Below are 15,755 nucleotides of genomic sequence, written 5' to 3'. Positions count from 1 at the left end.
CTAAACAGTCTTGGAATTACATTAATTGGGTATCACTGTAAAGCTGAGACTCTTGTGGATCCAATGAGCCCAACTGTATTCATGTGTGATGATGTTAGTCCCCATAGGAGACATTTCATTGACCTCACTGTATAAATGACCTGTGGTGACCTCTAGGATAATCACAGCCTCATGGAACTGTACAACCACAAACTAGAGACCTAGAGCATTCAGAGGATGGATGGATCAAACTAGAGACCTAGAGCATTCAGAGGATGGATGGATCAGACTAGAGACCTAGAGCATTCAGAGGATGGATGGATCAAACTAGAGACCTAGAGCATTCAGAGGATGGATGGATCAAACTAGAGACCTAGAGCATTCAGAGGATGGATGGATCAAACTAGAGACCTAGAGCATTCAGAGGATGGATGGATCAAACTAGAGACCTAGAGCATTCAGAGGATGGATGGATCAAACTAGAGACCTAGAGACCCCTAAAAAAGACTAGAACATCTCTCTTGTGGGTCTCAGAGGGTTAATATTTGTGTTTTATTTGCATGTCCCTCTTTCTCTCTCTTTTTGTTCTTTTCTGTTTTCTTTCTTATTTTTGGCGCTCCCTATTTTTCGGCACACCCTCGGGCTGTGTCTCGTTCTCGCTCTCCCTCTCCCCCAACCCTCCCTCCGTCTCTCCCTCTCTTCACCCAATTAGGCCTAATGGAACAGTGGCCTAATGACAAGGACCCTGGGGAACAAACACATTTAGACTCGCCTCCAGCCGCCACCAGAGACACACACACACACACACACACCGGCGACGCTACTGCTCTCCATTTAATACCAGTTGACGAGACAGATTAGCCACAGGAGGGAGACAAATTAGCCGGAGGAGGAAGACGGGTGCATAAAAAAGAAATTTCCTCTGCGCTCTTGGGATAAAAATTTTATGGATTCCCAAGTTTCTTTGTTTTATTACTTTCTAATCCAACATTGAAACGTTGATGTCACGTTAACGTCAGTTCACAACGTGTTTCTCTACAGAGAGCCTGGACAAAGTCCTGCCCTTTGACCTCTCTTTACTGATCATTGGCTGAGAATATTTAACAAACAACATCTAATCATAACCAATTAATGAACACACACACGGTACGTTGACTTGATAAATGAGCCTCTAAACACGAGCACACAGATTTTAAATGGCACATAATCACTAATCTAGACGCAGTAAAAAATGAAAAGGGAGTGACAGCAGTGATTAACACCGAGACAATTACTGCTAGCATTTGTGTTTACTTGGTTTGTGTGTCGTGCATCAGAGGCCTGTACTACGAAGCAGGATCCAACGTACCCAGGGTATCCTCTCGTTATCTGGCTTAACTAACTCTAACAAACGAGAGATCATCTAGGCGGTCCTACGACGGTGGTTATCAACTCGGTAAATCAACCCAGGGTTTCTCAGTTCTGGATATGAGCACGTTCACATGAAAGGGGGCGGGGTTTACAGCATCTGACCAATCACAGACATGGACGAGTCTACTGTCAGCAGAGCGGCACATTATACACACTATAATATTAGACAAATACCAAGAAGTTAAACACATAATCCAATTAAAACCGTTGAAGCTGCCAAATGCAGGAAGGACAGCTGGCAAAAGAAAAAATTGTGTGTGAATGTGTAAATTAACAGATTCATTAATTTAACAGAACACTCAAAAGTCAGATCTAGTCGTCTAGTTGAGGCAGTGATTTATAAAAAGCTTTCAGAAGTGTAATAGATGAGTTAATCTAACGCTTCATTAGAGCCTTTGACCACAATATGGCATGTATGACTACTTCAGTAGCTGCGTCCCCGACTCCGGCGGTGTGAAACGGACTCGAGAGCAACTAAAGAAATAAACATAAAAACATAATTCAAAGCGGTAAACACCCACAGCATCCAGCCAGCTGTCCTTCCTGCATCTGTCAGTTTAAACTGTGTTGTTTTCAGTCTGGATTATGATTTTAACTTCTTCATATTTGTGTAATATTATCATACAATCCACTCACCGAGCTCTGATTGGTCAGTAGGCGGTGCTTTTATACAAGTTGATCTCTTATCTGAAACATAACCTGCTCCGGAGCAGGTTAGCTGTTCAGCATCAGTTACCATGGCGATCTACCCCGGTAAGATTCAAACCACCATCATAGTACGGAAAACCCTGAAGGGTTAAACCCTGAAGTTACCTCGCTGACCCTAAATCCTGCTTCCTAGTACAGACCTCTGGTGTTGGCATTCTTTAAATATTGCCTACATGTGTGAACATCATCATCATCATCATCATCTCTCTCAGCTTCTCTCCTGTCATTCAGTCTGTTGGCAGTTTAGACGCACTGTTGTGTTTATGACACATTAACCTACTGTTGAGTTGTTATTCACGAATCCCAGTATGGCTCTGAAACACACACAGATAAGTAGAGACACACATAATCACACTCATAGTAACACCAAAACACACACCTTCCTCAGGTGTCTCTAGCGGGGTGTGCTGTGATTTCATCAGTGGGTTTCCCCTCTCTCTCTCTCTCTCTCTCTCTGTCTCTCCCTCTCTCTCTCTCTCTCTCTCTCTTCTCAGTCCAATCAGCTGTCATTATGTCCCACTATTCACATCTCAATATGTCATCACTGCGGGGCGGGCCCCGTCCGCGGGGGATGAGGTCATCATTGTTCAACAGGGGACACGCTTGTATTTCTGTAATTAGGGTTCATCTAATCATGTAGCCTGATTACACTCGTTAGTTCACGGGGTGGACGCTAGTTAGTATCCTGTCAGTTTGCCGTCATCAGCACAATCTGTGCTGCTGTTGTGGATGTCTCGAACAAATTCCCCAACAACGTAGGGAATGCTTTTATACAACTGTCCTCTCGAAGTGATGTTCAATTGCTTCTAAATGGCAACAGGCACTGGGATGTAATAGAGCGCTGCAGGGATGACATGGTTTTGTAGGAAGTTAGCATCGCACTGGTTCCCTCAACAGAAAACCCAATGGGCTTGTTTCTTTGGGTTTTGGATTATTGCAGAAAATAAGCTCTGCGGCAAACAAACATTTCTGAAACTTACAGGTTTTGTTCAGCAAGATAATCTATACGAATGCAATCGTCAGAAGCAAAAAGCTAACGTTAGACATGTAGAAGTGGGATATTTACTGACATATTTCGTAGATCAAAACGTTAAAATCTCTTAAGCCTGTGTTGCCCACAGACCTTATTTCAGGCATCTAACTAAAAACCCATTGACTTCCAGACGAGGGAACAGGAAGTGCTAAAATGCTAACTCATTTCTGTGTTTTAGGACTCAATACCAGCTGGATTACACTTTTTACCAACATTTCTTTTGATTGTTTGTTTTTTAAGATTCAAATGATTCATATCATTTTTGCCTCTATTGGACAGTTGACAGTGAAGAGGCAGTCAGGAAATGGTGCGACAGAGAGGGGATCGAACAGGCAACATTGCGATTGTGTGGCAACCATTTTTTAATAAATGTATCTGGAAAGACGCAAAATATTCACTCTACAACATATTACATTTTTTCTCCTGATAATATCTGCTACTGAAGCACGATTGACGTCTTCGATTGTCATCTTTCGATGAATCAAAGAGCTTGGTAAAGGTTGGGGAACGATGCTGGTGTTGGTTTGAAACTGAAAAGTCAAGACTAACTTGACTTTTTTTAATATTTAACCAAAAAGCATGATTTTTCTGTAACCTTAACCAAAATGTTTTAGTAGCCAAAAAGCCGACCAGTCTAATGCGAACATGTGGAGCGGGAATATGAAAAATATGCGTTTGAATTTTCTGCGTGGCAACTATGCACACCGGCGATCTCAAGCCATATTGTGCTTTATTTGGTTGTTGAGGTCGTAGAAGTAGTAGTAGTGTTTGTCGTACCTTATTGCGTGCTGAGAAGGGGACGGCACCGATAGTCCCAAAAATGTCACATTGGACTGAAAAAAGCCAATTTGTGCAACAGTCCGTTACTCCGAAAACAATGTTCCAAGGTTTTCCCAACGTTCTTTCAAAACAAATTGGACAAAACTATTTAATCGTATATAATCAGCGATACTTTTAATGTTGTAGTAATTGGTAATAAGTCATTAGGTTTGGTGTGAATAGACAGATAGATACAGTAGGCTCCACATATCCAAGAGAAATTGTGCAAAGAGCAATCTAAATGCAAATGTTCTATTTCCTCATCAGTGATGTAAGCCTGTGATAATCCGTCATGTATGATTGATTGATCTGCTGAAACGCACACAGGTATGCGTATCCTGGTGAACCTGCTGCTAGACACTCTCCCCATGCTGGGCAACGTGCTGCTGCTCTGCTTCTTCGTCTTCTTCATCTTCGGCATCATCGGCGTGCAGCTGTGGGCGGGGCTGCTGAGGAACCGCTGCTACCTGGAGACCAACTTCACCATGTGAGTTAAACACTGTGGATCAGTACGTACGTGTGTGTGTGTGTGTGGGCCACATACTGAACGTTATGATGAGGGAGAGACCTCACCTGTATGCTTCCCGTTCTTCTCCCTTCTATCGTGTCATACTAGTGAAATTTAAAAACCATATTACAGTAATAAATCTATGACTAAATTGTGCAGTTTCCCCACGTATACTGTATGTTTTATATATCTGACTTTAGCACATACATTAGCATACTAACTGTCTTCCAGCGTGTCTACCTATTCCTCTTTCCATCTCTCTCTCAAGCTTCAAAGCGACAGTAACCGTACAGTTTTTCCTGTTTGCTGCTAAGAACGTGATTAGATTCCAGCTGCACGCCTCCATATTCATGACCCCCACATGACGGCGTCACCTGCTGCGTCTGTGCGTGAGTGACATTCACCACCAGTATTCAGGACTATTTGATTTCATCGCTCTCCGTTTCCCTTTTTCTTTATGCTGGCATCAGCTGGCTATAGAAAGGCCTGATGTTGTAATGTGTATATAAGCTACTGTATACTACTCTGGGCGTCTGTGCGCTGTCTCCGGTTATGCTGACACAGCGTAATGATAGATCTGATAGCCAGATGAAAGGGGACACGTGTCCGCCAGCTGGCACAGTCCAGCTTTGTCCTCACCTTAAACTTGAGAGGCGACATTAACCGTAACAACCTCCACAGTAATCACATCACAGGGTCACTTTAACCAATGGTTTCTACCTTTATCTCCACTGGGCTGAAGGGGGATCCTATAGTTCTTACATGGGGTGAAGTCAAAAGACAGAAGTTTGATCAGGAGGATCAGCTCCAACGTTTTGATCCAGCTTTAGAAAACATGTTCCTCTCCTGGTCAGCAGATTGTTGCTTATTATTGAATCAAAGTATTATTTTTGCATTATTATTATGTTACTGACACATTATGCAGGTTCTCTGAGGGTGCTTGAGTGCTTAATTAGAAAGGTCGCAGTGAGTTAGCGCTCGAGGGCTATTATGCTAAGTAAAGGGCTAACGTTAGCGCTCTGAGAGGTTGTAATAGAGTGGGATAAGTGTCGCAGTCAAGTGCAGCTTTCACTTTGCCATTTTACACCCTCGATCTTTTGATCTCTACCTTTCTCTTTCCAGGACTTATTACGCCTTATTCCTGCCTTCGCACTTTATTCTTTTATTGTTTTTAACCAAATCTCCAATCGGACTCCCGTCTCAGTGTCCATCTTTAACTCTATGTGCTCCTTTACCTGTACCTCTTCTTCTTCTTCTTCTTCTTCTTCTTCTTCTCCTTCTCCTTCTCCTTCTCCTTCTTCTTCTTCTTCTTCTTCTTCTTCTTCTTCTTCTTCTTCTTCTTCTTCTTCTCCTTCTTCTTCTTCTTCTTATCCTTCTTCTTCTCCATATTCTTCTTATTCTTCTTATTCTTATTTTTCTTCTTCTTCTTCTTCCCCCCACATTTTATCTCAAAAACTGTATTTTTGACAGTATTCTGATTTCTATCCTCATGTGAACCGTTGCAGTGTCTGAGGTTGTGAGTTCGAGACCCGATCGAGGCAGATTGAACACGCTAAAGCCTTAAAGGATTAATGATGATGGACCGTCCTTTACTTCTCATTTATCTTCCTTTTTTCATCTTCCTCCTCAAAATGCCCATCCCCCGTCCCACAGGTCCTTTATTTCTGCACGTTGAAAAGAAGTCCATAAAGATATTGGGCATTTTGCTGTGAGAGTGGAGACACATTCACACCTCTAAGCTGCCAGACTTCACAACCCATCTTACACCAGTGGCCCCAGAGAGCGCGCCAACGGCACTTCAAAAACCATTTTTTATTGGAGTTTGTCCCGTGCACTTCCAAAGCAGGATCACGCATGTAGGTCTCTGTTTATCCTCCTTCGTCTCCCTGGTGCGTCTTCCTTTTCTGCCACGCAATCTTCCCCCTCCCGACTCGTCCCAGAGTGCCTCTTTTCTCTGCTACTACAGTATGTAGCCTTGATCCTTCCCTTCCGTCTCGCTCTCCATTGGCAGGTGTGTTCTCAGTGTGATGCCAGGTTTTACTCTGCCATGCTGCGCGATGCCAAGTCACCAGCAGGGGGGCAACAGCCTTCATTCATGCTCCACTACTCTGACAGGGTCCCTCTCTCTCTCTGACTTATTCATTCTTTATCCCTTCCTCCACTTTAGCACCATTAGTAAATATTTGAATGCCACTGACAACCTCTCTCTTACGTCTTTTATGATCATCTCTGTTGTCAGTCCCTTGTGCCCTCTGTTGGATTACAAAAACTCTACTGTGCTGTAAGCCAGTGTAAGCTCAGCGTGTCTCAGTGTATATACCTGTATATAGTGTATAAACTTTGTCAATCAATGCGTGGTTCCTAAGCCACTCCCAATGGGACGCGTTATAGCCTGATGTGGACACAACTGTTACTATCGATCCTGGAATTAGTGTGCATTCAAGTGTGTGGTTTGCGGTTGAGGTAAAAGGAGAAAATCTCCTCCTATATATGTCAGCAGTATCTATCCCACTATTGACTTGGGGGGGATCAAGAAAATTGGAGAGACGGAGGAATGGGGGGAGATGAGTGGAAATGAGAGAGAGGTGGGGAGTATCAGAAAGGGAGGGAGAGGGGACTGGAAAGGAGAACAAAAGAGCCCATAAAGAGGGAATCAAGAGGGAGTAAAAGAGTTATAAGGTGTTAAACGCACTATAAGGGAAGGTTGTACTCTATGCATACAGAGCTTGAAATGTAGGTGAGTATATCAGGGTAAACGGGGCTTGATAAGTCTCTCCCTGTGCAGAAAAAAATATAAGGAAAGAGGAGACTGATGTGTACAGAGAAACAGGGATATAATGTGAGGAAAGACAACACAGAGGCAGCAAAAGGAGGGCTGAAGGGACAAATGGAGACGGTGCAATGAGTAAATACTGCAGGTCCAGTGACCCTGAATGTGCAGCCAATTAGACCGTTGTCAGGCTATTAAATAGGCATTATAAATTGTTATAAGCCCAATTGATGTGGGTCAATAGGGGCCTACTACGCCTATTAATAGGTTTTATCATCTATTCACATGGTACATCACCGAAAGAAGGTATAAAAGAACACGACAGCGACCTCTAGCAAAACCAAAAATGTGTAGTTGTCTTTGTGTTCGTAGTTATTTTAACTGTGTTTTGTGTTTTTAACTACAACCTAAAGAGGTTGTAGTTTTGTTGCCTAAACCTAAAGAAGTTGTAGTTTTGTTGCCTAAACCTAAAGAAGTTGTAATTTATTGCCTAAACCTAAATAAGTTGTAGTTCTGTTGCCTAAACCTAAAGAAGTTGTAGTTTTGTTGCCTAAACCTAAAGAAGCTGTAGTTTTGTTGCCTTAACCTAGAGAAGTTGTAGTTCTGTTGCCTAAACCTAAAGAAGTTGTAGTTTTGTTGCCTAAACCTAAAGAAGTTGTAGTTGTGTTGCCTTAACCTAGAGAAGTTGTAATTTAGTTGCCTAAACCTAAAGAAGTTGTAGTTGTGTTGCCTAAACCTAAAGAGGTTGTAGTTTTGTTGCCTAAACCTAAAGAAGTTGTAGTTGTGTTGCCTAAACCTAAAGAAGTTGTAGTTGTGTTGCCTAAACCTAAAGAAGTTGTAGTTTTATTTCTTAAACCTAAATAAGTTGTTGTTTTGTTGCCTAAACCTAAAGAAGTATTTTTAATTGTGTTCAAAACGTAATGTTTTATTCAGTTTTACATGTTAAAACGGGTCGTTTTTAAGTTTCAGTAGGCGTAGTAGCCCCCTAATGACCCACATCTATGGTGCTTATAGCGACTGATTTAATGGCCTGATAACAGTGGAAACGGGTGCAGCCTGTGTGTTCAGTAATGGGCCCGCTGATGGAGAGGCTCTATTCTTGTCCTCCCCAGGTCCAGGCGGTTGGTATGAGCATCCACAGCCCGCCGTCATTTACGCCACAGTCATGTCTGATCACACACTCACACCTAATAGGCCTCGCCGACTGGCTCAGTGGTGCTTGTTTTCCATTTCCCAAGACCCTTCTCCCTTATTGTTTCCCTTAATTTTGGCATTGGTTTCATGTTCTGTTATTACTATTTCTCTTTAATTCATTTCAGCAGCAGTTTTTCAATTGCTTTGCATTTGCATTCTTCCCTTCGCACTTTCAATCTGGATTGTGTTGTTTTCATGGAGGCAAGAGTGCTTTGAATGCTTGACTTTTTTTTTTCTTCCTCTGTTTATTGGTATTTGTGATGAAACTTGTACTCATAATATCCCCATCAGCACATCACTGTAGCGCTGGCAGACTACTCTCCCCTTTTTAGATGTATCCACAGTGAGTTCCCAGGTGGATGTGAAGTGACAGACTCTTTGGCATGCTTCCATTAAAACTGAGAGGTATGAGAGACGATGTCAGGAAATGATGAGGTGCTTCAGATGATGGCAATCAGTCAGATTCAGAGTTTAGAAGATGTGTGCCATTAAGTTTGGCAGGAATCAGCTACTCACTCACTCACTCACTCACTCACTCACTCACTCAATAAAGGGGTGCATACAGAGAGCGAATGAGTTCATTCAGTGTGTGTGTGTGTGTGTGTGTGTGTGTAATCTGTTTTTGTGCTGATTTCATGCTAGGGCACACACACTATCTCACACACGGTTTCCACATGACTTAGTTTACATGATTAAACAATCTGTATTCTGATGCTAAACATGCTCATCTCCGATCATGAGCTTGTCAGCTGGTTAGTTAGCGTAGGAAACACCTTTTTCTGTTTTATTTTGACGTCATACAGCTGCTTCTGTATCAGGACATCCCACAAAGATCAAGAACACAAGGATGAGATTTAGGGCGGCAACTAACGGTTATTGTTATTGTCGATTAATCTGTCGTTTATTTTCTGGATTATTCAGTCAGTTGTTTGGTCTAGAAAATGTCAGAAAATGTCAATCAGTGTTTCCCAAAGTCCAAGATGACGTCCTCAAATGTCTCATTTCATCCACAACTCAAAGATATTCAGTTTACTGTCACAGAGGAGTAAAGAAACCAGAAACTATTCACATTTAAGAAGCTGAAATCAGAGAAATTTTACCTTTTTTTTTTTAAACAATTGCTCAAATCGATTATCAAAATAGTTTTAATTTAATAGTTGACAACTAATCGATTAATCGTTGCAGCCTTAATGGGAATATTGTGGGATATTGTTCTCATTGGAAGATTATGTGGACGTGTCTTTTCAGAGCTCATGGTTCTCATTAAAATCCCTATACGTCTGGACACACTGCATCTCAGTCCCGGTCGAATGAGCTCCACGTTTTCAGCAGGTGATCAGCACAGAGCTGTCCATGTTTCAGATAGCACGTCTCACTTGTTATTTCTGTTTTGTCAAAACCATTTATTTATTTATTTATTTATTTGACAGCATTGGTTGAACATCCTGTTGTCAAGCACTTGTATTATTTGCTAGAATGGCTGCAAAGGAGAGCAGCTCTTTACGTCTTGTTTGAGAACATTGAAGGCAAAGGGTTAGATAGATGTTAAATGGTGCAAAAAATAACTCTCATGATGTGGTGATGGTTGTTTGGAACGCTGCCACCAGAAGTCCTCTGGGTCTTCACAATGGATATGTATTGGTTTCAAATGAGATGGCAAAGCCAACTACAAAGAGGAAATACCAAATAGTTTAAAGATCTCTGGTTCAATGACTAACATAGTTTAATAGTCTACCGACGTCTGCTGTGAAACTTCAGGTGGTTTATTTAGAGAGGCATTTTGACACCTGAACTCATAAATAAAGGAATATAGTAGGGCTGTCAAAATGAATGTGTTCTCACAACTTACGATTTTTAGGTTGTAGCGGCTCAGTTTTAAAGCTAGAGTGAAGATACTGGTATCAGAAACTAGAAAACAACCATGTTTAGCTTGTAGTGAAGGAGGTTAAGTAACACTCCAAACTTACGCTAAATTTCGGCGAGGAAAAAACGTCACGGTCATTTTCAAAGGGGTCCCTTGACCTCTGACCTCCAGATCAGTGAATGTAAATGGGTTCTATTGGTACCCACGAGTCTCCCCTTTACAGACATGTCCACTTTATGATAATCACATGCAGTTTTGGGGCAAGTCATAGTCAAGTGTTGTTAATTCATTTCCGATAATAAATATAAACATACATTTGCATAAAGCAGCATATCTGCCCACTCCCATGTTGATAAGAATATTAAATACTTGACAAATCTCCCTTTAAGGTACATTTTGAACCGATAAATAAATGTGGGATTAATTGTGATTAACTATGGACTATCATGCGATTAATCAGGATTAAATATTTTAATGGATTGACAGCCCTAGAATATATATATATATATATATATATATATATATATACATGACGTCTTAGGTGCTCATTTTGTCGTGGCCTGACCAACGTATGACCCCACTCCTTTGGTTTTCTGCACTAGCTTTAGGCGGTGTTCGCTGGTTCACTGCTGCATCAGGAGAAACACAGACTGTATCTCTTACAGCTCCATACTGATTCATTTATTAGTGGAGTAAGGTCAGCAGCTTCTGGAGCTCCTCTCTAGTGTTTTTAAACTAGACTGGGTTGCATACTGTAAAGATATGCTTGTGTGTATAAGTGGGAGTGAAAAGGGAATAGAGAGAGGATGCAGGATCATTTGCATTCCTCTATTCAATGGTGCATTTATCCCGCAGGCTGGTTGAGTACTTCACATTCTCCCCTCTCGACTCTCCTCTCACTGAAATCCTCATGAAACTCCCCATATGAAGGAGTGAAGGATACAAATGTAGATATTATAATATACACAGATCTGATATCATAACCAACAAAGTTTCTCTCGTTGTCTCCGACCCCAGCTCTTCAGGTATGACCCCGCCTACTCCGTACTACCAGCCAGAGGAAAATGACGAGCGCCCCTTCATCTGCTCCCTGGCGTCCGACAACGGCATCATGTCGTGCAACGATGTGCCGGCGAGGCGAGAAGGAGGACGCACGTGCTGCCTGGACAGGGAGGACGCGCTCCACAGACAGTCGCTGGGCTTGAGTCCCGAGCCGCTGGCCAACGGCAGCGGCCCCGGCGAGGCGGTGGGTCTGTGCATCAACTGGAACCAGTACTACACTCGATGCCACACGGGAAGTACGAACCCCCACAAAGGTGCCATCAGCTTTGACAACATTGTCTACGCCTGGATCGTCATCTTTCAGGTATGTTGTATATAACTTTGAGAGGTCAAAGTGAGATCTGATAATATGACAAATCTTTTTATTATGGATACTAGGGTTATTAAAGGATAGTCGATTTCAACAGTTATCTAAAAGACTGATGCGATGTTGATCACGTAATTGCTTTTGAACACAAGATGTGTTTTTCGGCTGATTGAACTATTCAAATCCAATCCAAAGAATTCATTTCATTTGATCACTAAAGCACCAATCCAATCATTTCTACTCTATTATTTGACTATGTTCATTAGCTCGGTCCATCAACTAGGCTGCACAAGTAAAGTTTCCAATTATGTTCTTTCTGCTGAGAAAGCCCTGTCACCAAATGCGTTAATGCTTATTTCTTAACACTCATTCCTCCTACGTAGGTGATCACGCTGGAGGGCTGGGTGGAGATCATGTATTACGTGATGGATGCCCATTCCTTCTACAACTTCATCTACTTCATTTTGCTCATCATTGTAAGTAAAATTCATTATCGTTGTTTATTTATTAGCACGCTACATCCTTACCGACTGACGCATCTAAGTGTGCAGTGATTAGAAAATGGATAAATGAATAATGAAGTGTAACTGTACTTAGACAGTCCCTTATTACATATCCAATATATGTGGACTCCTGCCATCAATAAATTGAATTAGGATATTTCCTGTGTTAATAGACTTATGAAAGTCAATAGTAGCATAAAGGACCGTCTGCAATCAATGTCTGAGGGAGGGAAGGAAGTGGATGTTATGTAAATGTATCTTTGGTGATGAGTAGGGGGAAAAAAGGAAGAGAGGAGGAGGAAGGACAGCTGAAGAAGACGAGAAAATGTATGACCAAAAGAGAAAAGTACTGTGTGCACACTGAGCTAGATCAGCTCTTTGCGTTCAGTGCCAGATGGTGGCACAACGAAGGTTGTTTAATTCTGCACTCGCACGCCGTCGGCTGTCTGTAACACCGGCGTTCAGCAGCAGACGTACAATAAACGTCCCGGAGGTTTCCCACCAGCAGGTGAGCACAATACGAAATAGACACGCCGCCTTTTGTAAAGCTTGAAAATGAGAACGAGAGGAGAGGAAAGGAGGTGAGAGAGGGGAGAACTGCAGAATGATATTGAAGAAAGACAAGTGAGAGTAAATGAATGAATGGAAGGTGAGGAAACGCAGCGATCAGTAGCACAAGCACACGGTACTGTAATTCCCACACTACACGATAATGAAAAGGAACCAGAGTGCAAGACCTGCCCCGCAAAACACTCTTTTTTTTCCCCGCTCACAACATTGGCCCTGAGAAGATTATTGGCATCGTGACTGCAGCTGTAAATTTCACCCTCTCTTTGGCAGATGTGACCTGAGGTTGTCATCGCCAGTGTAAACACCTTTTGGCGCCCAAAGATAGTTGACACGGTGTCACAGTGTAATCACTTTTGCCTGGTTTATGCTGCCACATTGATTGCAATCTCATGGCCTGTGGATTTTACAGCTCAAAGACTGTATATGAGAAGTGAACAGTGGACATAGTCACCGTGACATCGCATATTGGTTCGTGGTCTGCTGTTTTGAAGCCTCTGCGCCATGCATGTAAAAAGAGAACAGTGTTGGAGGCGGGGCCCCGTTCATTCAAATGAAAGTTGCTCAGTGGCGCATGAAGACAAAATGGCTCGACTTCCGACTGGAGAAGTACCCGGATCTTCCGGTGATCTTCCGCATCCATTGGGCCCACGAAGCAGGTGTAGTAGCGTCTACTCGGTGACATTGCTTGGTCACAGGGGGCACAGCCGTCACGCCGTCGTCACGGCTCGCTAACTCCGCCTCCTAGCCCTCGCTCCAGCCTCGGTCTGGGTCTCATTCACATGAACAGAGGAAGGGAAATAACTCTGGCTTCAGCTATTAGTGCATTTTTAAAACTTTAAGAACCTAATGATTTAAATAAGGACTATTAGAGTGTTCGTACCTCAAAAAAAATGTATTCGCTGAGTTCCAGACGTCTCTTTCCCAATGTAAGTCTACGGGAAAATGTCTTTTTGGGCCCAATGGCATCACGTGACGGACACGGAAGTTGCAGTACTGCGTTTGGCAACTACGAAGATTGGCATCAACGACCGGGCTTGCTCTGCGTCGGTGACAGATGTGGCTGGAGGCATTATGTTTTCAGGTTGTCCGTCCGTACGTGTTTTCTTGGATGTGAATCTCAGGAACACCTGGAGGGAATTTCTTCAAATTAGGCATAAACAATTTATGACAATTTTACACAATTGTCTAACAGAATAAAGTGATGATGTTGTGGACAGACATGCATGTAATATGCAACTGGACTGGTTGGCAGAGGCATACAACCGCGAGGTGGTAATTCTAGTATTGGAATCAGAAGTGACATGAAGGGATGAAGCTAAGTACAACGCTGATTAAGACATTTTTTAGGCGACCAAAATGTTACGATTAACTTTCATGAACTGAAAACACACTGTGAAAGAGTTAAAGCTGTAAGATGAAAACACGCACAACTCCAAGACTGGACAACGCCGTGGTAGCGGTACCTGCTTTATGGTCTATTTGACTCTAAATGGGACCATAATTTACTAAATGAACATCATGCTGTATTGAAGAAGACTTGAAACTAGCGATTGAGACCATAAACTCATGTTTACAATGTTTACTGAGGTAATAAATCAAGAGGTAGGCTCATTTTCTCATAGACTTCTATACAATCAGACTTCTGTTTGCAACCAGAGGAGTCGCCCCCTGCTGGCTGTTAGAGATAATGCAGGTTTAAGGCACTTCAGCATTGGCTTCACTTCTCAGACCTGGAGGCAACCCACTAATATAGCCCCATACTACAGTTACAGTAATATCAGCGCAGGACACATAGAATTGAACAGATTACATCCTGATCCGCAGTCAAACTTTGTCACATTTAGGCTCTGAGAACTGAGCAAACATGTTCAATATTCAGAGCTCAATGGCTTAGACAACATCTGACAAGCAGGCAAACACACCGCAGCTCCCTTTGCGGTGCATGATTGATTGACTGACACTAATGTGCCGCCCCCTTTTTGGATTCCTTTGCGAGGGCTGTTTGGCAACTTGTAGTCAAAGGTCCTGAGGGATGCCTCGGGAAGTGTTGCTGACACTATAAGAAGTTTTTCGGTCAGGCACTTCAACGAGCCCCGGAGGTGTTGTTAACACAGCGAGGGTCACCTTGACTCTCTCATTCTTTCATTTTGTAGTTATCCAGTTTCTTCCTCTGTGTGTGTGTGTGTGTGTGTGTGTGTGTGTGTGTGTGTGTGTGTGTGTGTGTGTGTGCGTGTGTGTGTGTGTGTGTGTGTCGTGATGAAGTTGCAGCTTGTTAGTTGATCCTCTAAGTGTGTCTTCCCAGATACAAAACTCAGTTTGACCTCCAAGGTGTCAAACATCATCTCTTATCTGCTTGATACTTGATATACTGTCAAGAGCGCGACCTAAAGTCTCTTTATTGGTGTCACATTGAAGAGTGTGGGTAAATGGATTAAAGTGACTTAGAGCTCAGTGCTACCGAGAGGGCAATTATTAGCAAAGTGTGTGTTTGTGTGTGTTACAGAGAAAGATAGATGTTTGTGACAGCTGCTATGGAAGCACACACACACTCATGCAATCAGCTGTAAAGTGAGCCTGCCATCTCAATTTGTGTATGCGAGTGTGTGATCGCACATGCTTTTGTCTGTTTGTGTGTTTGCATGCATGCATAATGCAGTGATCATCTGAATGCGTGATATTGGACTGCCCTCCCTGATTATGCGCAAAGCTGTCTACTGATCAGAATCACTCTATACACACACACACACACACACACACACACACACACAGATGCAAGCCTGGAGGGAAATCAAAGCCCACCACACCTGCAGACCCGCTTTGACCCACAGGACACAGATGGGCATCTCTCCTCCCTCTCTACCTCCCTGCTATGTTTCCCCTCTCCATCTCTGGACTCGTTTTTTCCATCCCTCCCAGCTCCTCCAGTCTTTCCTTCACCTCGTCCTGCATCTTTGATCACTGTGGATGAAAGTCTATAGGCGGACGGTTTGGATTTGTATATCCATGTTCATGTTTTATTGAGTGTTCC

The 15,755-nt window shown here is 42.7% G+C and overlaps 1 protein-coding gene across 10 annotated transcripts in view; it reads left to right on the top strand.

The window, feature by feature from the left end:
- Positions 1–15,755, top strand: part of cacna1ia (calcium voltage-gated channel subunit alpha1 Ia) — a 218,964-nt gene that overhangs the window by 137,132 nt on the left and 66,077 nt on the right. For all 10 annotated transcript variants that reach the window (XM_037791666.1, XM_037791665.1, XM_037791662.1 and 7 more), the window contains 3 exons: positions 4,277–4,436; positions 11,303–11,651; positions 12,038–12,130. In XM_037791666.1, coding sequence (XP_037647594.1) covers positions 4,277–4,436; positions 11,303–11,651; positions 12,038–12,130 — 602 coding nt within the window. The remainder of the gene's footprint in view (positions 1–4,276; positions 4,437–11,302; positions 11,652–12,037; positions 12,131–15,755) is intronic.

Source organism: Sebastes umbrosus, chromosome 14, assembly GCF_015220745.1.
Source record: "Sebastes umbrosus isolate fSebUmb1 chromosome 14, fSebUmb1.pri, whole genome shotgun sequence".
Lineage (NCBI taxonomy): Eukaryota > Metazoa > Chordata > Actinopteri > Perciformes > Sebastidae > Sebastes > Sebastes umbrosus.
This window is presented reverse-complemented; position numbering and strand designations above follow the sequence as displayed.